This window comes from Neodiprion fabricii, chromosome 1 (assembly GCF_021155785.1).
Source record: "Neodiprion fabricii isolate iyNeoFabr1 chromosome 1, iyNeoFabr1.1, whole genome shotgun sequence".
In the NCBI taxonomy this organism is placed as follows: Eukaryota; Metazoa; Arthropoda; class Insecta; order Hymenoptera; family Diprionidae; genus Neodiprion; species Neodiprion fabricii.
Genome location: NC_060239.1, coordinates 26335147 through 26358807, shown reverse-complemented (window position 1 = coordinate 26358807; position 23661 = coordinate 26335147). Strand labels below are relative to the sequence as shown.

The window sequence follows — 23661 nt, the reverse complement described above, 5'->3', positions numbered from 1 at the left end:
TTTACAGTAGATGTACCCGTAGCCTGGATTAAACTAATCACTCATGGAATTGAATATTTCCATACCGCTCGAACGATGCGGGACATGAAATACTCTTTCGTCAATTTGATTTTTGATTTAACTTACACCTCGTTTTAAATTATAAATAGACCGACACATTTGCCATCCTGTATACGAAACATAAAGAAGAAAGTGGTCTCGACGGTAAGCTGGCTGAAGTGTTCTAGATCTGTCGGTTTACGTCACATTTCAAGCCTGAAGTACTGCTCTGTGATTTCTAACATCGGTTCTAGGAAATTTAACTGAAAAATGACACGTCTGGATAGTTCTCAGTACCAGGGATATATCAGATTATTTTACCAAGGGGAATCGAGACTCCTAAACAAAAAACCTCGTGGCCAATTATCATGCGTGCCAAAATCTAATTAACAATATTAATTTTACGTACGGATAATGTTAATTGAGAGCAAATTCGCTAAGAAGCTATCGACAACAGCCGTATTTAACTGAAATTGATCGCGAGACCTCTGTATGTTAATACTGAATTTCATACATGTAAAAATTTGATATATGTATCAGAATGTATAATATGTCTTAATTAAGGCCAAGAAAAATACACAGTATAGTTTCAACAATTGTTAATAAAAATTGAAAGTTAATTGTTGGGAATAAAAATTGTAAATATAGCACCGAATTTTTCCGAGGGATTTGCTGTATCTCGTGATGGAATTGGCAAAACCAGCCTGTGTCGGGTAAAGCTGAAGATTCAAAAGTAATCCATTATTTCAGTGTTTACCGCTTGGCGTCGTGTCGTCACGCAGCGATAGTGTAGAATATAATAAACATGGCGGTGCCATCAGCTTCGCTTTCAACGCGAAATAAAAAGCATTTTCTAGGGGTTCCAGCACCCTTGGGCTATGTCGCTGGTGTCGGAAGAGGGTAATTTCGAATAATACATTTTTTAATTCATAAATATTACCTTACCGGCGAGGAGAAATTGACGTCTACGATTTAGCCACGTTTTTAACCTCGCTTTTTATTTGTGTTTACAGTGCGACAGGTTTCACGACTCGTTCTGATATCGGTCCAGCTCGCGATGCCAACGATGTTTCGTAAGATTTCTCACTTTAATTGCTAATTAATTTCTGCTGATTGACATCATGTTTTAACTTCAACTCATTATTGTAATTTGTAAAAATGTTACAGTGACGATCGACACGCTCCACCTACCAAAAGAGCTAAGAAAAAGGAAGAAGAAGAAGAGGATGAAGAAGATCTCAACGATTCCAATTATGACGAATTCTCTGGGTATGGAGGGTCGCTGTTTAGCAAGGTACGGTATTGTCTGACGAGCAAAGCGCTGAAGATTCAAGTTTACCTCCTATAGTATTAGCAATTCAGTATTACTGCGAATAGATTTAATTCATATTTGTATTTCAATTTGCAGCATAAGTTCATATTACCCTAAGTAAATTGCATTTTTCTTTTTATGCTAATCTACACTTGAAATATAGACCCTTTTGCCAGTTATTTTCCTAATCTGGGCACAATAGAATAACTTTATTACTTTGAACCTCAGGTGATTTCTTTTCTATCCAGGATCCTTATGACAAAGATGATGAAGAAGCAGATGCAATTTATGAAGCGATTGATAAACGCATGGATGAAAAGCGGAAAGAATATCGTGAAAAGCGCCTAAGAGAAGAACTTGAACGTTATCGCCAAGAACGGCCTAAAATCCAGCAACAGTTTTCAGATCTGAAGCGTGAACTGGTTAATGTGTCTGAGGATGAATGGAAAAATGTTCCCGAAGTTGGCGATGCGCGTAATAGAAAACAGCGGAATCCACGAGCTGAAAAGTTTACGCCTTTGCCAGATTCTGTTTTAGCAAGAAACTTGGGCGGAGACACTTCTACTAGTATAGACCCATCTAATGGACTGGCTTCCATGATGCCTGGCCTAGCCACACCTGGTATGTTGACCCCAACCGGTGACTTGGATTTGCGAAAAATTGGACAAGCTAGAAACACGCTTATGAATGTGAAACTGAATCAAGTATCAGATTCTGTTGAGGGTCAAACAGTTGTTGATCCCAAAGGTTACTTAACGGATCTACAAAGTATGATTCCTACTTACGGTGGCGACATCAAGTAAGTCTCATAAAATATTTTTTCACCAGTTTATCCATTTAATTTACAATACAATATTGAAATTTTTTTCAGTGATATAAAAAAGGCCAGATTGCTTTTGAAATCCGTTCGTGAAACAAATCCTAATCATCCCCCGGCTTGGATAGCATCTGCCCGCTTAGAGGAAGTTACGGGTAAGGTTCAAGCAGCAAGAAATCTTATCATGAAGGGCTGTGAGGTGAATCCAACTTCTGAAGACTTGTGGTTAGAAGCGGCGAGGCTTCAACCTCCGGAAACGGCAAAGGCCGTAATTGCCCAGTCTGTACGTCACATTCCAACATCTGTTAGAATCTGGATCAAAGCAGCTGACTTGGAAACGGAAGTTAAGGCAAAGAGACGTGTTTATCGAAAAGCCTTAGAGCATATTCCGAACTCAGTACGGTTGTGGAAAGTAGCTGTTGAGTTGGAAGAACCAGAAGATGCAAGAATTTTATTGAGTCGAGCAGTTGAGTGTTGTCCAACAAGTGTCGATTTGTGGCTCGCCTTGGCCCGATTGGAAACTTACGATAACGCGAGAAAAGTTCTTAATAAAGCTAGAGAAAATATTCCAACGGATAGACAGATTTGGACGACTGCTGCTAAACTAGAAGAAGCTAATGGCAATAAGCATATGGTAGAAAAGATCATTGACAGAGCAATTAGTTCCTTGAACGTTAACGGAGTTGAAATTAACAGAGAACACTGGTTCAAAGAAGCTATGGAAGCTGAAAAAGCTGGTGCTGTCCATTGTTGTCAAGTCATTGTCAAGTCCATCATCGGGTTTGGAGTTGAGGAAGAAGATAGGAAACACACTTGGATGGAAGATGCAGAAACAGTAAGTACAGTTTATTATCTACCATTAAATATGAAAAATCCTTTGGATCAGGTGACACATTTGGTTCTGAGTAATCGATTTTCACACAGTTGAAATAAATTGTGGCAGTGGTTTTTTAGTTTTAACAAATTTTACTGAAAAGCTACTAAATAACTTTGCTTCGGAACTATTTTTAATAAATCTATACAAGTACAGTCAATTTGAACAATATAAATGCAATTATTTGCAGTGTGCACAACAAGGTGCTTTGGAATGTGCTAGAGCAGTGTATGCTTATGCTTTAGCAACTTTTCCCAGCAAAAAATCGATCTGGCTGCGTGCAGCATATTTTGAAAAGAGTTACGGAACACGGGAGTCCTTGGAAGCGCTACTCCAACGGGCTGTGGCTCATTGTCCTAAGAGCGAAGTTCTGTGGCTCATGGGTGCCAAGTCTAAATGGCTTGCTGTAAGTAATCGGTGTTATACTTCATCCTCTTACTTCAATTAAGTTTGTTACACGTATTCAGTATCAATAACGCGTAATTGTTGAAATATATATGATTATTTCTATATCAAGGGTGACGTGCCAGCGGCAAGAGGTATTTTGTCATTGGCTTTCCAAGCCAATCCAAATTCTGAAGAGATTTGGTTAGCTGCAGTCAAGCTTGAGTCAGAGAACTCTGAATATGAACGTGCCAGAAGATTGTTGGCAAAAGCTAGAGCATCAGCGCCAACTCCTAGAGTTATGATGAAAAGTGCCAAGCTTGAATGGGCTCTTAATAATCTAGAAGCTGCACTGCATCTCCTCCAGGAAGCTATAGAAACTTTTGAGGATTTTCCCAAGCTTTGGTTAATGAAGGCTCAAATAGAAGAGCAACAAGGGAATCTTGACAAAGCTCTGGAAACATATAATCAAGCTGTGAGTAAATCGTTTTTGTTATTCTTCCAGCGTGGTAGTTTGAAGAGTTCGAAATGTGTAATTTTGAAACAGATCATTTCTTGTATAAAATCGATTGAAGTATGTGAGAATTTACCTGGTTGTTTTGCAGATCAAAAAATGCCCCACTTCTGTGCCATTGTGGTGTTTGTTAGCTCAACTTGAACAGCGTAAAGGTCAAGTGACAAAGGCTCGTTCTGTACTTGAAAAAGCACGGCTTCGTAATCCGAAAAATGCGGAGCTTTGGCTAGAGGCTATTCGAAATGAATTGAAAGGTGGAGGGGTGCGAGACATGGCTAATACGTTGATGGCTAAAGCTCTGCAAGAATGTCCTACGTCTGGTCTGCTGTGGGCTGAAGCAATCTTTATGGAAGCACGACCACAACGAAAAACAAAGAGTGTTGATGCGTTGAAAAAATGTGAACATGATCCCCATGTTCTACTAGCAGTCTCCAAGTACGTAGGAAACCCAGATTACGCAAGTTCAGCGAGATATTTCACGTTTATTCAATTTCTCCTAGTTTGGAGAGCTGTTTGTCGTTATTAATTATACATCGTATCTGTTGCAGGCTTTTTTGGTGTGAGCATAAAATATCCAAGTGCAGAGATTGGTTTAATCGCACCGTTAAGATAGATCCTGATTTAGGGGATGCTTGGGCGTATTTTTATAAATTTGAGCTTTTAAATGGCACTGAGGAACAGCAAGAGGAAGTCAAAAAGCGATGTGTAGCCGCAGAACCGCATCATGGTGAAAATTGGTGCAGAGTATCTAAAAACATTGTAAATTGGTGTTTAAATACTGACCAAATATTGACCGTAGTTTCTAAAGACTTACCGATTCCTATCTAAAACCGAGTGTCAAAATTGAAAATAATACCGTATTTATAAATATAGATTACTGTAAATGTATTATACATATATTATGTTTAGGATGGTAATATTAAACGACATTAAGTACGAATTGTTTACGCACCTTCTTGATTTAAATATCATACATAAAATGCAGCAAAAATTGAAAATTGAGCTGAAATTTGACAGCATCAAATCTCAAAATCTTGTCTATGCACAAGTTAAAATTCACCAATAGAAGCTGGGCCGCATATCAGATTCTAGCTTAGCGAATAAGTTCGCTAAATCTATTATAGAGCCACCATGAATAATGGGAGCTGCCTTACGTATTTACTTTATATCACTTTATATTTACTAAAAATGGCGCTTGTGGCTGATAGCGTGATTGCGCCGCGAATGAAAAATACGTGTTAACCAAATAGATGATTGAATAACGTGAGTAGAAAATTTAGGCGTCGTCGTAACGTTACATCTAACGTTATTCTCATTTATTATCTCGTAAATTCTTTACGTTCCACACTACGCGTATCATCACGGCAACTGTGATTCGAACCTAACCTATACATACTGACCAGTTTTTTAACTGTTTCAGGTGGACATCGGGCAATGTAGTATCCCGATGTAAAGATTTAAAAAACAAGTGTCACATCTCGTAATTGAACGTTTTTGTCAAAAAGTGAAAACTAATATATATTTTAAAACATGACGCACTCGCTAGTGCTGGATTTCGTTCAGCGACTTAAATCGCGGCACGAAGATGTTAGGATTAAGGCGGCACATGATTTATCTCTTTACGTCAGAACAGAGCTACGTGAAGTCTCCCAGGAGGAGATGACAAATTTCATGGACGAATTCAACCACCACATAAAAGAAATGGTCTCTGGTTCTGACATGAATGAGAAGAAGGGAGGTATACTAGCTATAGTTTGTCTAATCGGTGCTGATGGTGGTAATATAAACACTCGTACTATAAGATTTGCAAATTATCTAAGAAATCTATTGCCGTCGAACGATGTTGGAGTTATGGAATTGGCTGCAAAAACTGTTGGGAAACTCGCACTTGTCTCTGGCACCTACACAGCAGAGTATGTCGAGTTTGAAGTGAAACGTGCTTTTGAGTGGCTTGGCGGAGACAGGCACGAGGGGAAACGACATGCAGCTGTCCTTGTACTGAGAGAATTAGCCGTCTCGATGCCGACGTATTTTTTTCAACAAGTATCTCCGTTTTTTGATCTCATATTCAACGCGATACGTGATCCCAAACCGCTGATACGAGAAGCTGCTACCGAAGCTCTCAGAGCTGCCCTGGTTGTCACCGCTCAAAGAGAAACTACAAAGCAAATGCCTAAACCGCAATGGTACAAAGAATGCTTTCACGAAGTTGTACAATGCTTCAATGATGCTGATGTTAAGGGGCGAGGGTCCAACAAGGATGCCGCTATTCACGGATCTTTATTAGTTTTGAACGAGTTATTGAGATGCAGTAATGCTCAGTGGGAAAGAAACTATGAGGCGTTGATGGAGAGACTTAATTGCTCTACTCAACAGATGGATGATGATATTCTGTCTCTCATTCCTCGTCTCAAAACTCCGATTGTACCAAATTGGACAGGCCCAGTTCCAAGTCGATCCAATACTCTGCAGACAATTCATCCGGTTCATGAATCTGCCGCTTGTCGCAGTCTATTACAGGAGGGCTTGGATAATATTTACGCAGATGTTATGAACCAAAAACTATCAAGAAATCCTCATATACAACACGCGCTGATGACGCTATTACCACGGCTGGTTGCTTTCAATAAAGAAAAATTCGACAAGCATCACTTGGCACAAAGTATATCGTATCTTTTGATCACTTTAAGAAGCCGCGAAAAAGATAGACATGCAGCATTTACAACTATTGGATTAATTGCTGTTGCAGTTGAGACTGGCATAGAACCTTATCTTCCTGAAATTATGGAAGTGATTAAAGCTTCTTTACCTTCAAAAGAAACGCCGAGTAAGAAACGAGGTACCACACTTGAACCGGCTGTTTTTATCTGCATTACTTTGCTAGGGCATGCTGTTAAGCAAACTATAGGGCCAGATATAAAGGTTCTCTTAGAGCCAATGCTTGCCACTGGTCTGAGTCCAATTCTTACAACATCATTGCGCGAATTAGCTCATAGTATACCATCTTTGAAGCCAGATGTTTCTCAAGGATTATTGAGAATGCTGTCACAAGTACTGATGCACAAACCACTGCGACATCCCGGTGCTCCGTGGTCAGCTACAAGTCCAATTTCAGCTCCAACTGCAGAAGCTGACCTGCCTTCGACGGTGCTTGCGCTGAAAACACTTGGTACGTTTAATTTTGATGGAAATCCTTTACTCCAGTTTGTTCGGAGATGCGCTGACCATTTCTTGACATCTGAACAGTCTCAGGTCCGTTTGGAAGCTGTGAAAACATGTTCCAGGCTTTTGAGGCTAGCATTGAATCAACCAGGGCCAACGGTTACCAATACAGTTTCTACAGTGCTAGGAAAATTACTAGTCGTCGGCATCACAGACACTGATCCAGATGTGCGATTATGTGTCCTCGCGTCGCTTGATAAAAGTTTTGACATTCATCTTGCTCAAGCAGAAAGTTTGTCAGCCTTATTTATTGCGATGAATGATGAAATTTTTGAAATCAGAGAACTCGCCATCTACACAATTGGGAGATTGAGTACTATGAATCCAGCCTACGTTATGCCTTCACTTCGGAAAACGCTGATCCAATTTCTAACAGAGCTTGAACATTCTGGTATGGGACGTAACAAAGAACAGGCTTCGCGGATGCTCGATTATTTAGTCATTAGTGCTCCACGACTCATTCGACCTTACATGGAACCTATTTTGAAAGTTCTCATTCCGAAGATGAAAGAACCTGAGCCTAACCCTGGTGTTGTCTTGGCTGTACTTAAAGCGATTGGTGATTTAGCAAGTGTTAATGGTGCAGAAATGCAACAATGGATGCCGGAATTATTGTCAATACTACTGGAAATGTTGGTCGATGCCAGTTCTCCAGACAAAAGAGGTGTCGCCTTGTGGGTTCTTGGCCAGCTGGTTGGAAGTACAGGACATGTAGTCAAGCCGTACACACAATATCCTTTTTTACTCGATGTGCTTATTAATTTTCTAAAAACTGAGCAATCACCAGTTACCAGGAGAGAAACAATCAGAGTACTCGGACTCCTAGGTGCCTTGGATCCCTACAAGCATAAAATGAACCTTGGTCAAATAGATTCACAGTTTGATTCACTAATGTCTATGGCTGATATTAGGTGTAAAAGTGATGCCGAAACAAGTCAAGATCAGTCGACTAGCGAGATGCTTGTAAATATGTCGACTTCAACTCTGGAGGAATATTATCCAGCTATTGCGATCGCTACTCTCATGCGCATCATTCGGGAACCCACCTTATCTCAGCATCATACCATGGTTGTGCAAGCAGTAACATTCATCTTTAAAAGCCTTGGTATAAAATGCGTACCATATATTTCTCAAGTTATGCCTAGCTTTTTGAACGTTGTTCGCACTGCTGATATTGGATTTCGAGAATACTTGTTTCAACAATTGGCTGTTCTTATTGCGATTGTTAAACAACACATTCGGAATTATTTGGATGATATTTTCGCTTTAATTAAAGAAGTGTGGACTGTGAATAGTCCGTTACAGAGTACGCTTATTCTTCTTGTGGAGCACATCGCTGTTGCTCTGGGTGCTGAATTCAAAATTTATTTACCACAATTGATGCCGCAAATCTTGAGAGTACTGACACATGATACCAGTAAGGATCGTGCGGTGACTGTCAAGCTGCTTCTTGCTTTGCAGAAATTTGGAAACAATCTTGATAATTATCTGCATTTGGTACTTCCGCCAATAGTGAAACTATTCTACGCTACAGACTGCCCAATTTCGGTTAATAGAGTTGCGCTGGAAACTGTAGACGACCTTGCTGATACATTGGATTTCACTGATTTCGCTTCAAGGATAGTGCATCCGTTAGTAAGAACATTGGACACATACCCGGAACTAAGGATGCCGGCAATGGAAACTCTCTGTGCACTTTTAATTCAACTTAGAAAGAAGTATCAAATTTTCATACCATTGGTTCAGAAGGTAATGACTAAACACAAAATCACTCATCAACGCTACGACGTACTCACAGATAAAATTCAAAGCGACTCTACCGTAGCTGATGGCGAAGACTATTTACTTACACGTCCTCGAGACTCAAGACGCCAATATCGCGATTTATCTTTGACATCTTCTGATACTACAATCATCAAGCGTCTTCATGTGTCAGCACCCAATCTACAGAAAGCCTGGACAGCCACGCGCAGAGTTTCCAAAGATGATTGGCTAGAATGGCTCCGAAGTTTGTCCATCGGATTGCTCAAAGAATCACCTTCACCGGCATTAAGGTCATGCTGGGCGCTTGCTCAAACTTATTCACAGCTACCAAGAGACTTATTCAATGCAGCTTTTGTGTCATGTTGGACTGAACTCAGCGGCACATATCAAACGGAGTTAAAAGAGACCTTGCAGCAGGCACTAATGGTGCCCGACCTACCGGAAATCACACAAACTATTCTGAATTTGGCTGAATTTATGGAACATTGTGACAAAGGACCTTTACCATTAGATGCCAAGTTACTGGGTGAACGAGCCATGCATTGCCGAGCTTATGCTAAGGCATTGCATTACAAAGAAGATGAATTCCACGAAGGCAGAAATAGCAACGTTTTCGAGTCACTGATTTCTATCAATAATAAACTCCAGCAAAAAGAGGTTGCTGAAGGATTATTGGAATATGTTATGAAACAGCAGAATCAACAAGATCTTAAAGTGCAAGTACGTTGGTATGAGAAGTTACACAATTGGGATAAGGCATTAGATTTATATAAAGATCGCTTAAACATTGATCCAACTGACGTAGAATCAACCTTAGGCGAGATGAGATGCTTAGAAGCACTTGGCGAATGGGGGCAGCTTCATGATGTTGCCACCCGACAATGGGCGAATGAAAATGACGAAAATAAACAAAGAATGTCTCGAATGGCGGCAGCTGCTGCATGGGGACTTGGGCAGTGGGAAAGTATGGAAAAATATGTCAACTTCATTCCTGAAGACACCCAGGACGGTGCCTTTTATAGAGCAGTGTTGGCTATACATGATGAACAGTATGATGTGGCCCATGAGTTGATAGACAGTGCAAGAGATTTATTAGACACAGAACTGACTGCGATGGCTGGAGAAAGTTACCAGAGAGCTTACAACGCCATGGTGGAAGTTCAGAAGTTAGCTGAATTAGAAGAAGTAATACAGTTCAAGTTAATTCCTGAGAGGAGAGCAACAATAAAATCAATGTGGTGGGATAGATTGCAAGGTGGACAACGTGTCGTTGAAGATTGGCAAAAAATTATTCAAGTCCACACACTGGTCGTTTCTCCACAGGACGACATGTACACATGGCTGAAATATGCTAGCCTTTGCAGAAAAAATGGCAGCCCTATGTTATGTCATAAGACATTAGTTATGCTGCTTGGAATGGATCCATCTCAGAATCCTGATCAACCATTGCCAACAACGCATCCGCAAGTCACATTTGCTTATTGTAAACACATGTGGATGGCGAATAATCGAGAAGCAGCTTATAGTCAGTTGCAAAGATTTGTGCAAACGTCATTACAGCCGACAACAATATCTGTGTTAAATCAAGAAGATGAGAAACAGCAAGAAGCCAGGAAGAGATTACTCGCTCGGTGTTACCTAAAACTTGGAGAGTGGTTGGAGGCTTTGCAAGGAATAAGCGAGCATTCTATACCAGCTGTGTTATCTTACTATGCAGCAGCAACAAAACATGATCCTTCATGGTATAAAGCTTGGCATGCTTTTGCTTATACAAATTTTGAAACCGTTTTGTTTTACAAACATCAACAAGGTGATACTAATCTCGATAACGTACCTGGTAACGCATCAAGGTCTGCATTAGCCAGCTCTCAATACATTTCTCAGTTCACTGTACCAGCAGTCGAGGGTTTCTTCCGGTCTATCAATTTGTCGCATGGCAGTTCTTTACAAGATACGTTACGATTGCTAACGCTATGGTTTGATTACGGACAATGGCCGGAAGTGTATGAAGCAATTGTCGAAGGAATAAGACTAATTGAAATCAATACTTGGTTGCAAGTAATTCCTCAGCTCATTGCGAGAATAGACACTCCTAGAGCCTTAGTCGGCAGATTAATTCATCACCTGTTAATTGATATTGGTAAAACTCATCCGCAGGCATTAGTTTACCCCTTAACAGTAGCTTCAAAAAGTGCGAGTTCCGCTCGTAAAGCTGCCGCTAATAAGATATTAAAAAATATGTGCGAACACAGTCCAACGCTGGTGCAACAAGCTGTATTAGCTAGTGACGAATTGATTAGAGTTGCAATACTGTGGCATGAATTGTGGCACGAAGGCTTGGAAGAAGCCAGTAGATTATACTTTGGAGAACGAAACGTCAAGGGAATGTTCGATACCTTGGAGCCTCTTCATGCGATGTTAGAACGAGGGCCGCAAACCTTGAAGGAAACATCATTCAATCAAACTTACGGAAGAGATTTGATGGAAGCAAAAGAATGGTGCCACAGGTATAAAATGTCTGGAAATGTGAAGGACTTAAACCAGGCATGGGATTTGTATTATCATGTGTTCAGAAAAATATCAAGACAGTTACCTCAACTAACAAGTTTAGAATTACAGTATGTTAGTCCAAAATTGTTGGTTTGTCGAGATTTGGAACTCGCTGTACCTGGTAGTTACAATCCTGGACATCCAGTTATCAAGATTGCCAGTATCCACAGCTCGATGCAAGTTATTACTAGTAAGCAACGCCCTCGGAAACTTTGCATCAAAGGTTAGCATCAAAACAGTGCCATTTACAAAAGTATTTCCACTTGAACGATTTGCTAATTCTTTTCATTTATCTCCGTAGGTAGCAACGGTAAAGATTATATGTTCCTATTGAAAGGTCATGAAGACCTTAGACAAGACGAACGTGTTATGCAGTTATTTGGTCTAGTCAACACACTTTTGTTGCATGATCCTGACACATTCAGGCGGAATCTCACAATTCAAGTGAGTTAAGAAATCTTCAAACAAATAGTAATTTCTTCGTACTTGAAATTCAAATGTTCGTATGCTCCTTTGTTTCATGTATAGAGATATGCTGTAATTCCTCTATCAACAAATAGTGGGCTTATTGGCTGGGTTCCTCACTGCGATACGTTGCATACGTTGATACGAGATTATAGAGAGAAAAAAAAGATACTACTGAATATTGAGCACAGAATAATGTTGAGGGTAAGCATGCTTTTTTTTTACAATTCTACAATATTTTCTGCTTCATCAATGTTAAATGTGAGATAAAATAAACTGCTTACAATCTATGCTTATTTCTACAAAGTTGAATTATCTATTTTATACAGATGGCACCGGACTATGATCATCTTATGCTGATGCAAAAGGTCGAAGTATTTGAACATGCTTTAGAACACACGCATGGGGATGACTTGTCTCGTCTTCTGTGGCTCAAATCACCTTCCAGTGAAGTGTGGTTTGATCGCCGAACGAATTATACTCGTTCCCTTGCTGTCATGTCAATGGTTGGTTACATACTCGGACTCGGAGATCGGCATCCCTCTAACCTGATGTTGGATCGTCTTAGTGGAAAAATTCTACACATCGATTTTGGAGATTGTTTCGAAGTTGCTATGACGCGTGAAAAATTCCCGGAGAAAATTCCCTTCAGGTTAACAAGAATGCTGATCAATGCTATGGAGGTGACAGGGATCGAAGGAACATACAGACGGACGAGTGAATCGGTTATGTCGGTGTTACATCGTAACAAAGACAGCTTGATGGCTGTACTTGAGGCGTTTGTTTACGATCCGCTGTTGAACTGGAGACTAATGGACAACGCAGTTCCAAAAGCTACAAGATCAGATGCCCCAGGTATTGCTGCCAGTAGTAGCCAGGAACACGGAGACATGCTAGATTCTCACAGTGCTATTTTGCCAAAGAAAGGAGTTCCTTGCAGTCTTGAAAATGGAGGTAAAGTTTGCATTTAAAATATGAAGAATATTGGTAATTAATCTTTCGCGTATATAGTTTTGGTATAACGTGTGTTGCATTAGTTCACTTGGAATCATATGATAAATCATATTTACGTCCTCTCAAATTTTTGTGGCACATAGATACTAGTTAGCAAGCAAGTTATATTATATCACTACCTTTATCTAGGAGATAAAAATCAACCGGAGGCTCTGAATAAGAAAGCACTTGCAATAATAAACAGAGTGAGAGACAAATTAACGGGACGTGATTTTTCGCATGATGAGATGCTTAATGTTCAGCAACAAGTTGATTTGCTGATTCAGCAGGCTACAAATAACGAAAATCTCTGCCAATGCTACATTGGATGGTAATATTCTTTTGATTTAATTACTTCAATTGAAATTAATTTAAAGTAATACTTTAAGTTAATGACAAAAATGCTCAGATATGTTCTGCAGGTTTTATATGCAATATCGGAATTCTTCAAAATACTCTGTTTTCAGGTGTCCATTCTGGTGAAAATCGGATTACACGAAGTCAAGCGTGACAAGATTTTATGAGGTTATTTTCTCATCATTGCTTAGTAAGGGTTTGATGAGGTTCAGGGACTAGTCTCCAGACATTATAATTGAAAAGTTTGGTTTGCCAGTGTCATAACATTGCCCAAGTTGAATTAAAGTACCAACTGCTAATTTAACTGTGGCAGTAAATTTGAGGTTCGTTATGGAAATAAATAATAATATCGAGCCGTGATATATGAAATTTGGACGAATTGAAGTACTCCGTTGTGATCAGAGTAACGATCAATTATGGCAATGAACACTTTACTTACAGATTTAACGTTTACTTAATTCTGATTATGAAGCATTATTTTTTTTAGGATTCTTGTTATAAACAACTTTTCCTGAATCATTGTAATGTTTAATTTATCTTGTATATATCGTGTATTATTTCATTGTTAAACATTCTGATCTATCAATGCAGTTTGTGTTAGGGGTAGAAGTAAGTAAATGATTAAGTGATATTCAAATTTTAAGTATGCGAATTTTGTACAGAACCATACATACTTATTCTACATAAAGCATCTGTAAAGTCTATTCAATATGAAAGGCCACAAGTGGCTAGCGGAATAACCTCAACAACTTCTGAATCCTATCGGCACAACTGTCTGTTTATCATTCTCATTAGTTTACGATGAAACTTATGAATGTATCATTCAACAAATGCGAAGAACAAAGCAACAAAATAATTCCATCGGAAGCGTAAGATTCCAACATGTAAACATTCATCTACATACATTCTTACATCGGGTGCTCAAGAGACGAAAATGTTCTATCCAACAAAATAATCTTGGAAAATCTATTGAAACATGGAACTTTCGATATTGAATTTGCATATTGTAAGATAACTAACTTGAAATTTGAGAAATCCCATGTAATTGTACTTTGTGTATCCTCAATGTAGTCATAAAACATGTTTAAGGAGTACAGTGATGAGTTTACCGAAGAATCATTTCTACTTTGTAGGGAAAAAATTATTAATCATCTTAATTTTTCGAATGGATTTCATTTGTTCAGAAACTCGAGAATTCAAGTTCACAAACTGTAAAGTTAATTGGTACCTTAGGCCACGATTTATGGATTTGTTGAAATATTTTGAAGTTGATGAGTTATGGCATAGTAAAAATTTACACATTTTATTACATTATTAACAATCGTCACGCCATTAGTCAATACATTATCGATAAAATGTAAATATTAGTAATTACAAGACCAGAATATTCCCTATATATAGTCTAATAGATTCTTTCCACTACTTTTCAACATATTACATTACATATGCACATGTATTCTCACAGAAGGATTGTGAAGTTTATATTTAAAAATAATCAACAAATTCTAAATAGTATTATCAAGGAATTTTATAATAAATTGGTAAACTATTTTTCAGAATTATTTAAGATGGCGAATGCGAGTGGTAACATATTTGCAGCTGAAGTTTCAAATACAGTTCCCAGACTTGTTTTTGCTAAATAAATTGGTATATCTCCAAATTCAATAATAAATTGCCGACATTCGCCACAAGGTGATACAAAAGTATCGTCCAAGTCAGCGATTACTGCAAGTGCCACAAATTTCCTCTTACCATCTGAAACCGCTTTACTAATTGCAGTTCGCTCGGCACAAATAGATACAGGATATGCTGTATTTTCAACATTGCAACCTTTACATATTGTACCATCTTCACACCGAAGTGCCGCGCCAACTTTAAATTTACTATAAGGGGAATATGAGTAGGTACGAGCGTCCACCCCTGCTTTAATCAATTCCTGGATATCTCCAGCTTTAACAAAATTATAAAAATGTGTTATTATTTATATTGTAGTCACTTCATGTACTTGTAAATTCAACTATGCATAGTATGTATTTATGTCTGGTTTGGAATAAGCTAACTTTATATTTTCTATTTATAAAGCGCAAGAGTTACGTATTTTAAGGTGACAGTACACAGTAGACAGTAAGGTGGTAAAAAATTATAATCAATGCAACAGTTTAACTCTAGTGGTATTGATCAATTACTTTACCCAGAGAATCGAATTCCACTACTTTCCCAGCACCACTCATTTTGCTAGTTCTGAACGGAGATATCAGCTGTAAGTGTCTGCTTAACAGCCCTGTTTTTAACTCCCCGTTTCTTTGTTTTCAGAGCAAAAAGGAAGTTATTGTAATCACTCTGAAAATGAAAAGTTGAGTCTTCACTAGATCTGCAAGTTTTGAAGTTAGAAAAATTGCTTCCAAACATTTTCAGGTGAAAACGGGAAGTTCAAAGCTAGACTGAATGATTGTCAGTCCACACCTGCTTGTTAATTGCAAAATTGGCTGTAATCTTGAGCAGGTGTTATTCACCTTGTCACGTCCTCGATCAATAAAGTGCCAACAACATGCCAAGAACTACTGAAATCAAGCGTGATATTATGATCCAATTAGTTTGTCCTCAAAATTACGTTACCAGTAGCTCAATCCGTTACTGACAATAATCTATCAGTTATCCAGATGCGTATTTTCTTCGATATACGTAGTAACGTGGAACACAGTTATTGGTTGGAAATATTAATGCAATTGCATTTAGATAAACTTCGCGATGATACGCGGTTTTAAACAAAGATATCGATATAAAGGGTTGTATCATATTGAGAGAGCTCTTTCATGCGTACGAATTCGCGTTGAATTTCTTTCGTACTTTCAGGTTGGATATCACATTTATCTGAATGTAGAAATTGCTGCCGTTATCGCTGCACCTGCACATTTTGTCCGCCGCCTTCCCATTCAAGAAACTAGCCATAACACATCGAAAGATCAATGGCCATTGAAACAACCTCGTACGTTATACGGAGGTTTGTACACGGCAAACAGCTGATTAGTTCTACAGTTTACACTATACTATCGTACTCTAGTATCCGTGACACTATCGTTGAAGCTGATAGAGGTAGGTTAGTTTGTTTACTGCGCATGCGCATGTTACTTTTCTCTCTCTCTTTCGACAGGCACTTGGAGAGATGATAATGCGCGAGTTATGCGAGCAGATGCGAGGAACTTGAGCGCGTTTACTCTTTGTAATTCAAAATACCTGGAACCCAAATTCGGTGTACATAGTTTCGGAAAAAACGTATCTACCGAGTGAAAAACGAAAAATGGATAGTAAAAATTACCAAGATTATCAAAATTCACTGAGGGCTGTTCTGAGTAAAGCACTTGTCGAGGTATGGATTGTTCGTTCATAACCTCGAATTGGTTAGGCATTTTTTAAATATACAATGTCGTATATTACTTTGTCAGTGAACAATGCTGTAAACGATAAACTAACCTGTCATGGAAAAAATATATTGCATCAGTTATATTATTTGTCAATAATATATGCTTTTTATGTACAGGGTCTTAGGCGTAACGAAGAGCAATCCAAAACGTGGAAAGATTACAAAAAAGCTCATGAAAAAGTTAAAAAGGGTCTGGACATTTTGCCTCGCGAATTGACAACCAATTGCATGGTGCCTATTGGGCGTAAAGCACTCATGAAAGGAAAATTGGTTCATACTAACGAAATTTTAGTTTGCTTGGGCGAAGGATATTTCGCTAAATATAGTGCCAAGCAAGCTATAGGTGTCTGCGATCGCAGAATAAAACGTAAGAATTTTTAATACGAGCACTGAAGTTGAGTTTATGTTTAAAATGAGTTGCAATAAATTTGGAGTATTTTTAGAAATGTTAAGTAGTTTACATCACTTTTTTAATTACAAAGGTGTAGCTGTGTTATTCTAGAATTTGTTTTCTAGAGGCTGATGAAATGCTGGAAAATCTTGAGAAAGAGAAAGATTTACTTGAAATGCGCCAGTCTCTGCCAGTGGATTGTGATATTTTTGGCGACAATGAACACCAAGAGATCATTGAAACATATGAGGAGGAAGCAGAGAAACAATGGAGAGGTAGATATCCGGGTTTAACCAATGACCGATGGAGTGATTGGTTATTTTTCTGTATCTATAAAATCAGCTTTGACCACTTGTCCACATTGACATTAAACCAAGCAAACACAGTTTTAAGTATTGTAATAAAGTAGACTATTTTTATTTTTGTCACTCTCTTTGTACAGTTAAACACAGGCAGCGTCAAAAAGAATATCATCAAAAGTTGGCAAAACTTAGGGCCCAAGAAAAGACAGAAATCCAAACAGAAGAAGACTTATGGCAAAGATTAGATGAGCTTGAACTTCAAGAGGAATTACAAGATGAAATTGATAGGTTTATAGAAACATTTATGTCTTAGCAGAACTGAGATATTGGATAAGATATCTTTTTCTCTACTTGCTTTTTCACAGTATCTTGATGAGGTTTTTTAATTATGATTTAGATTACAAGATGATGCTTGTAATTATTATGGGGAAGATACTCAAGAGAATGATTATTATGATGAAGAGGAAGACTCTGATTTCTCAGAAGAGGACATAGCTAACGATTTGATTCAAGAAAGACTTGTCAAATTGAATAATAGCGAAATGCCTAAACACCAAAAAGATTTGTTGGAGACAGAAAACGTGGATAAAAAAGGTGATCGATCATCGTCGTTAACCTATAATATTCCTAATCCTTGCCAAACTATTTCAATGAGCAGTTTGGACACATCTGTGATAGAATTTGACTCTGACAGAAGTGTGATTCACGAAGACAAGTCTGAATGCTCTTTGTCGTCACAAAATGATATGAACTGTGTGAAAGATCATGAATCAGAAAAGACAGGTGAGAAATCGAGTGGACAAAACGTCAGTTCATGTTTTTCCAGTCAAATCTCAGAGAAAACTTTCAGTATTGGTGAAGTTCACTCACTAAGTTCCACAGGTACGATGAACAACGATATAATTGAAAATTCTGTTTCGAACAAAGTTGAGCTTGAACGGTCTGTTTGTTTTCAATCTCCACCTGTAGAGAATATAAATGAGGTTCCAACCAGTACCACTGCAAAGGAAAGAGACAAATTTTCGAAAGAAAATACCAAATTAGATGCTCGGACTGCTAGATCAGAAACAAACAGACGACGAGTATCGTTTACAGATAAGATACAAATAAATGTGTTTGAAAAGTCGATGCGCCATGCTTTCGATGAGCCTCTGAGAACGGGTCAAGAATCGTCAAGTGAATCTGACGTAGAAGATGAGGTTGAGAAATTGGCAATTATCGAGGACATGCTTTCCATTGGTGCAGATCCATCCTTGATTAATGAACAGATTAAAGGTTCCACAGGGAATGAAGATGATGCGGATGACATAATAAGAATTGAATTCATGCATTCAGGCGTACAACCTCAAATACCAGTTAGATCAGGTGGGGATGATGTGATAGAAAACCCTTCGGATATATATCGAATATTCTGTAAACCGAAATCGATTTTGAAGAAATCATCGGTTAATAATGGTGATTATAAAAATATAACTCCACCAGTAGACGATACCAGTGATTCGGAAATAGATGAGTTGTCCCGTGGAGCATCCTATACTATCGTGAGAATTATTGCCTTGTTACATTGACTAACTCAAAAACCTATAAAGTGAATTATATACCGAATGTAATATTTTTTTACAGATCGTCAAGGATGTTGAAGAAAGAAGACCGGAAGTTCTTGAGGTAAACAAGCCTTCAAATAAAGCACGACCTCTGAGTAAATTCAAAATGGCTCGATCTGGAATTAAACAATAAATTTTTCATTGCAATACAAATGTTGTTTGTCAATTAACGGTACTTATTTCCTTTTCGTATAGATACCATGAAATACGGTAATGGCAAGAATTTTGCAATAGTTTCAAGATGATAGTATACCTAGATTGCTCGGTAATTATTTTCAATGGATTTCATGCGCAGAGATACAAAAAAATCTTAATACTGGATACCTCGTTGTCGCAATTTTAATTTAATTTAAAGATTCGTATCGTGCAGTCCCTATAAAATTCAAGCCCCGGTAAGTACCGTGAACGACATGTCATGCAATAAACCGGTGGCAGAGTTAGTATTGCACGATGGGAGTAATCATTTATCACATTATTTGCTGTATTCTAACGAATGTTGTTTAGTTCAAACGAGCGTCGTACCAAGGCAAAAGTGAAAATATGAGTAGCGAAATGATAGCCCAACATCGAGGATGCTACGGTCAGTTTTGAATCTAACGGCGAAACCCGTAATTTACGGCGTATGTATTTCATTATATTGTGTGTATCGGCGGCCATCTTACTGCCGATAGTCAGATGTTCGCCGAACTTCGACTAGTTTGGACGGATTCGTTGCGCGGCTCGGTTGTCTGATTACGCAGTGTGTGCGATTACAGTTTACTTGGTACATAAATTTTGGTGATATTTGCGAATAGTAAGTTGCATAGCGTTGTATCAATTCTTTTTTAATCGTGCTAATCGTTGACAAAAGTTACTGCGTCTCATTCGCTGCTGGAGGTTTTTTTTTTTTACAAGGGTGAAGTTAGCCACCGATTCGCCGAAGTTTTTGACACGCCGTGTCTTTCATGCTAGAACTATTTGATTTTAGTGGATAAGTATCAGATATGCTAGAATGTTATTGATTTTGATGGTTCTTCGATGAACGTCACTTGGTGTAAAAAGTATTTGTGAATCGGTGGTTGACTATCGGCGGCTAGCTTCAGCATCGTGTTTCTTTTGTTTATTTTTTCGATCTCGCATGCTTGATACGATCGTACTAATTTATTTTGTTCGTGGCTTTGAGATTATTGCAACGGGTGCAAAATACGCAGTGCATAAGGTGAAATAGTGAAACTGAACCGTGCGTAGAGGTGAAAAACGTTGGCGAACTGAAGCCTTGCAGGAGACAACACGAAGCGAAAAGTATATTGCAGTGAAATGTTCAACGTGCAGTCGCCGAGTTGTCGGTAAGTATTCCAATTTATTTAACGAAATTGAATAGCGGATGCAGAGCAGCTGCTCTACTTGTCTCTGAACTTTATTTCTTGACGTAGCAGCGTCAAAACAATAATATTATGCCTTTGGCTCTGGTATGTAGTTCTTGTGTGATTACATGTGCTGTAAGCATATCAGACTAGATCAGGTAATTAATCGCATTTTAATCTCTCTTAAAAATAACATTTTGCGCTTCACAATGTATCTGACCAATTACGGAAGTCACAAAGCGTCAGGGATCTTTATCATTTGTGCTGTAAAAATTGTCGCAGCTATTAATTCTTGCAAAACTAACTACCAATAAATAAAAAAAGCCAAGCTTTTTCATTCATCCAGTCTTTGTCTTCGATAAAATTCACTTTTTGCATGTAGCTGTATACATTGAGCGTGGACTTGATACTGCACAATTCTCCGTACGAGTTGAACAATTTCTTTTTGGTTTAAGAACAATCCGTGAGATCACGCTACGAATTGGTCCAGAACGTCGTCAACACATTGTCGGCTCGGCTTCGACGGTCGCGAATTATTTTACCGACCAGCGGCGCTATCGGTTTCTCAGTTTTCGATGTAATTTTTACAAGGACTGTTTTTGATTTTTGAAAGTCTTTGCAAAAATTATTGTCCAAGATTTTTGTAAAATTTTAGTCATATCTTTTGAACGATTCTAAAAAACTGTTGCGAGATATTTTCTGAAATATTTTTTTTTGCACCTATTACATTTATGAAACACGTATTTTAGAATAACTGCGAATCGATTCATGTTGCTGTATGCAATGTTTCTGAAAATATTTTTTAAATATTTCTTGAAATGTTACATGCTGCGTAGTAACTTTCCTAGGTTCCCACTCAAACCACAAACGTGATGAACAATTTTCTTCGTAAATAGGTCTTTCAATCATATACTTACGGTTTCATCTCAACTTGAAAAGGTTTTCCATGAAGGCGGCAATAGTCGACAGAATTAAACAAAGAAAGCCTAATCCCGTACTATTCTATTTACTAGTTCTCAACAGTTCTGAAAATCGTCCAAATGTTACGTAACATTATTTATTTTTTGTATCTGGAGGGGGGGGGGGGGGGCAAAAAGGGACCGAAATTTTTTTTACATAATATTTAAATGCTCTGTTATCTGAAATGTGGAATTTGTATGTTGTCATTGAGCTGAAAATGTAAACCACTTGTCTTAAAATAATCATAGACATCCCGAGGTATTTATTAATGACACCTGAGACAAGCGAGGCGCGCCAACGCTTGTATCGTCCAGATATAAAAAAGTGTCAAGAGAATGTCGAATAAAGAATTTCATTATTCCGTCTCAGTTATCTTACCTGTGACTTTTCTTTCGCGGGACTTTTGCTTGAAGCGAGAATTTAAAAATGGAATTAATCTAATTCACGTTAAGTATTAAATGCTCGACGCGACACCCTCGATTATTTCCAAGTTTAAGAGTTACTGGTTGTCTCCACAGACTTTTTATCTTATATATTTAGCATTCCAAAATCAAATAAAACTGATTAGTAGGTATACTTGGAATTGAAACTGACCAGGTGACTAACAACAGGCTACGACTGAGACGGTGATGTTGTTTAAAATTATAACTGGAGTTACGCCGAAATGCGTGAGAAATTTAATCTATTACACAACGAGAACTCGGCAGAGGGGAAACAAATCCTTAATAGGGTAAAAATATCGGAACAGCCTTGACGATTGAAAAATTGGATTTTCAAAGCATTGAGTATCAAGACTTTTGTGTAATATTACGTGCAGGGTATATTATCACATATTGATTCAACAATTTATGCCTGAACTCCCACACGTGATCAAAAAATAAAATAAAAAATTAAACTAATGCTATAAAATAATTTTTTGCGCGTGATTTAATTATCAGTATAAAAAATAAATTATCTGGACGGACTTAAAGTGCAAAAATAAATAAACAAATAAATAAATAAATATACGAACCGTTTGCGAAACGTTGCCTCGACTTTACTTTCGTTCTTTAAGTTACTTCTTCTAATTTGTACCGTTTCTACGTCGCGGATATCTTTGCGATTGCATATTTAGATCTATTCCCTCTCATTTTATTTTTTATTTTTTTATTTTTTTTCTTCGAATTCTTCTACCTCCGGAGGAGAGGGAGAATCGCATGAAGAAAGGAAAGGGAATGATCCGTGAGGCTTTTTCCAATGCTAACAGAATTCAGACCCGTCTTCCCGAAGGGCAGCATAACTTTGGTATTGAGCAAAAGACGGTGGTAGACGAGTCGCGTCCTTGCACTACTTACCTACACCTCTTTGCAATCCAATTGGTCGCTGGAGTGGTTCAAAAGGGGTCACCAGGGTCGTACATTTACAATGGAGGGGTATAGGTCAATTTTCTCGAGGATAGGTATAAAAACTGGATAAGGAAAAGAAAAATACCAAACAACGAACGAAATGGAAAAAGGGCGGAAAGGGTGAAGAAAATAAGGAAAAAAATTGCGTCACACTTATATGCAATATTTCATTTAAATCGAAGTATTACACATGTAACATACGAATTTAACTTTCATCCTGAAGCTAAATTCTACAAATTGAAAACAAGCATCGAAGGTAACAGTTCAAATGCTGTTGGCTAACCGCAGCTGTTAGGAGTATTTACCGTGGTCACAAAGCGTCCTGTCGCATATTCCCTGAGAGCTTCCAAGCTAACGATAAGTGTACAACTATGGCAGTCTGGTTTACGGTGCATAAGAGTACCTCCATCTCATTCTCGCTTGTCAAAAAACGAAGGCTCGAGCATTCCTTCGATTTATTGAATCCAATCTATTTAATCAAATTAAGCAGCGTGAAGAATCCAAAGAAATGTCGTTCGGACGTCCCGTGATTGTTTTTTTGGCATGGATCTTGTATAATATTATCCACTCGTATGAGGTTATAGATTCTTGGTTGGATTATACAAAGAATATCGAAATTTTTGTTGGTTTAACGAGATCTTATGCACCGCTGCAGAGATACAACATTTCAATGTACCAAATTTGCAGATTACACATACAAGTTCCGTGTTATCGTAAAATCGTTTACGATAACGATGCAGCTGATGGTGTTGTGCTAGACCACTTCCAAGTTAGTAATTAATACTATACAGATCGATTCGTCTGATTCATTTTCTCTACATTCGCGCGTGGGTTTCTTTATCCAAGTTAAGTTGGTCAAACTGTTCGTGACACAATTCCATTACGGTTTATTTGTACACAGATTGTACTTTTTTGGTTTTTCGCTTGTTCCAAGTTTTTATCACGCTTCACCGCGTCGAACGAT

General features: G+C 38.1%; 4 protein-coding genes across 12 annotated transcripts; 3 read left to right on the top strand and 1 right to left on the bottom strand.

Annotated features, from left to right (window-relative positions):
• Positions 1-792: 792 nt before the first annotated feature.
• Positions 793-4911, top strand: LOC124183124 (pre-mRNA-processing factor 6). The gene is made up of 9 exons (XM_046571196.1): positions 793-939; positions 1053-1112; positions 1207-1333; positions 1600-2150; positions 2223-3003; positions 3233-3448; positions 3560-3901; positions 4032-4375; positions 4489-4911. Exons 1-9 carry the CDS (start codon positions 845-847, stop codon positions 4766-4768), a joined length of 2796 nt encoding a protein of 931 aa, XP_046427152.1. The 5' UTR covers positions 793-844; the 3' UTR covers positions 4769-4911.
• A 203-nt stretch (positions 4912-5114) lies between these two features.
• On the top strand, positions 5115-15597 carry LOC124183085 (serine/threonine-protein kinase mTOR). 2 transcript variants are annotated; one of them, XM_046571106.1, is made up of 7 exons: positions 5115-5203; positions 5361-11699; positions 11778-11920; positions 12005-12145; positions 12271-12895; positions 13085-13265; positions 13402-15597. In XM_046571106.1, the coding sequence occupies exons 2-7, from the start codon at positions 5471-5473 to the stop codon at positions 13415-13417; spliced, it is 7335 nt and encodes a 2444-aa protein (XP_046427062.1). In that variant the 5' UTR covers positions 5115-5203; positions 5361-5470; the 3' UTR covers positions 13418-15597. The 2 variants fall into 2 exon arrangements, with proteins under 2 accessions (XP_046427062.1, XP_046427071.1); XM_046571115.1 differs by lacking the exon at positions 5115-5203 and having other exon boundaries at positions 5270-11699.
• On the bottom strand, positions 14568-16387 carry LOC124183148 (cytidine deaminase-like). Of its 6 annotated transcripts, none has more exons than XM_046571286.1 (3): positions 15755-16387; positions 15483-15631; positions 14568-15241 (listed from the first exon to the last, which is right to left on the bottom strand). In XM_046571286.1, the coding sequence occupies exons 2-3, from the start codon at positions 15520-15522 to the stop codon at positions 14838-14840; spliced, it is 444 nt and encodes a 147-aa protein (XP_046427242.1). In that variant the 5' UTR covers positions 15523-15631; positions 15755-16387; the 3' UTR covers positions 14568-14837. The 6 variants fall into 6 exon arrangements, with proteins under 6 accessions (XP_046427242.1, XP_046427252.1, XP_046427232.1 ...); XM_046571296.1 differs by having other exon boundaries at positions 15805-16387; XM_046571276.1 differs by having other exon boundaries at positions 15908-16387.
• A 63-nt stretch (positions 16388-16450) lies between these two features.
• LOC124183129 (unconventional prefoldin RPB5 interactor-like protein) lies at positions 16451-19162 on the top strand. Of its 3 annotated transcripts, XM_046571209.1 has the most exons (6): positions 16451-16658; positions 16830-17079; positions 17229-17378; positions 17546-17693; positions 17803-18946; positions 19029-19162. In XM_046571209.1, exons 1-6 carry the CDS (start codon positions 16590-16592, stop codon positions 19140-19142), a joined length of 1875 nt encoding a protein of 624 aa, XP_046427165.1. In that variant the 5' UTR covers positions 16451-16589; the 3' UTR covers positions 19143-19162. The 3 variants fall into 3 exon arrangements, with proteins under 3 accessions (XP_046427165.1, XP_046427186.1, XP_046427175.1); XM_046571230.1 differs by lacking the exon at positions 16451-16658 and having other exon boundaries at positions 16945-17079; positions 17231-17378; XM_046571219.1 differs by lacking the exon at positions 16451-16658 and having other exon boundaries at positions 16946-17079; positions 17215-17378.
• Positions 19163-23661: the final 4499 nt, after the last annotated feature.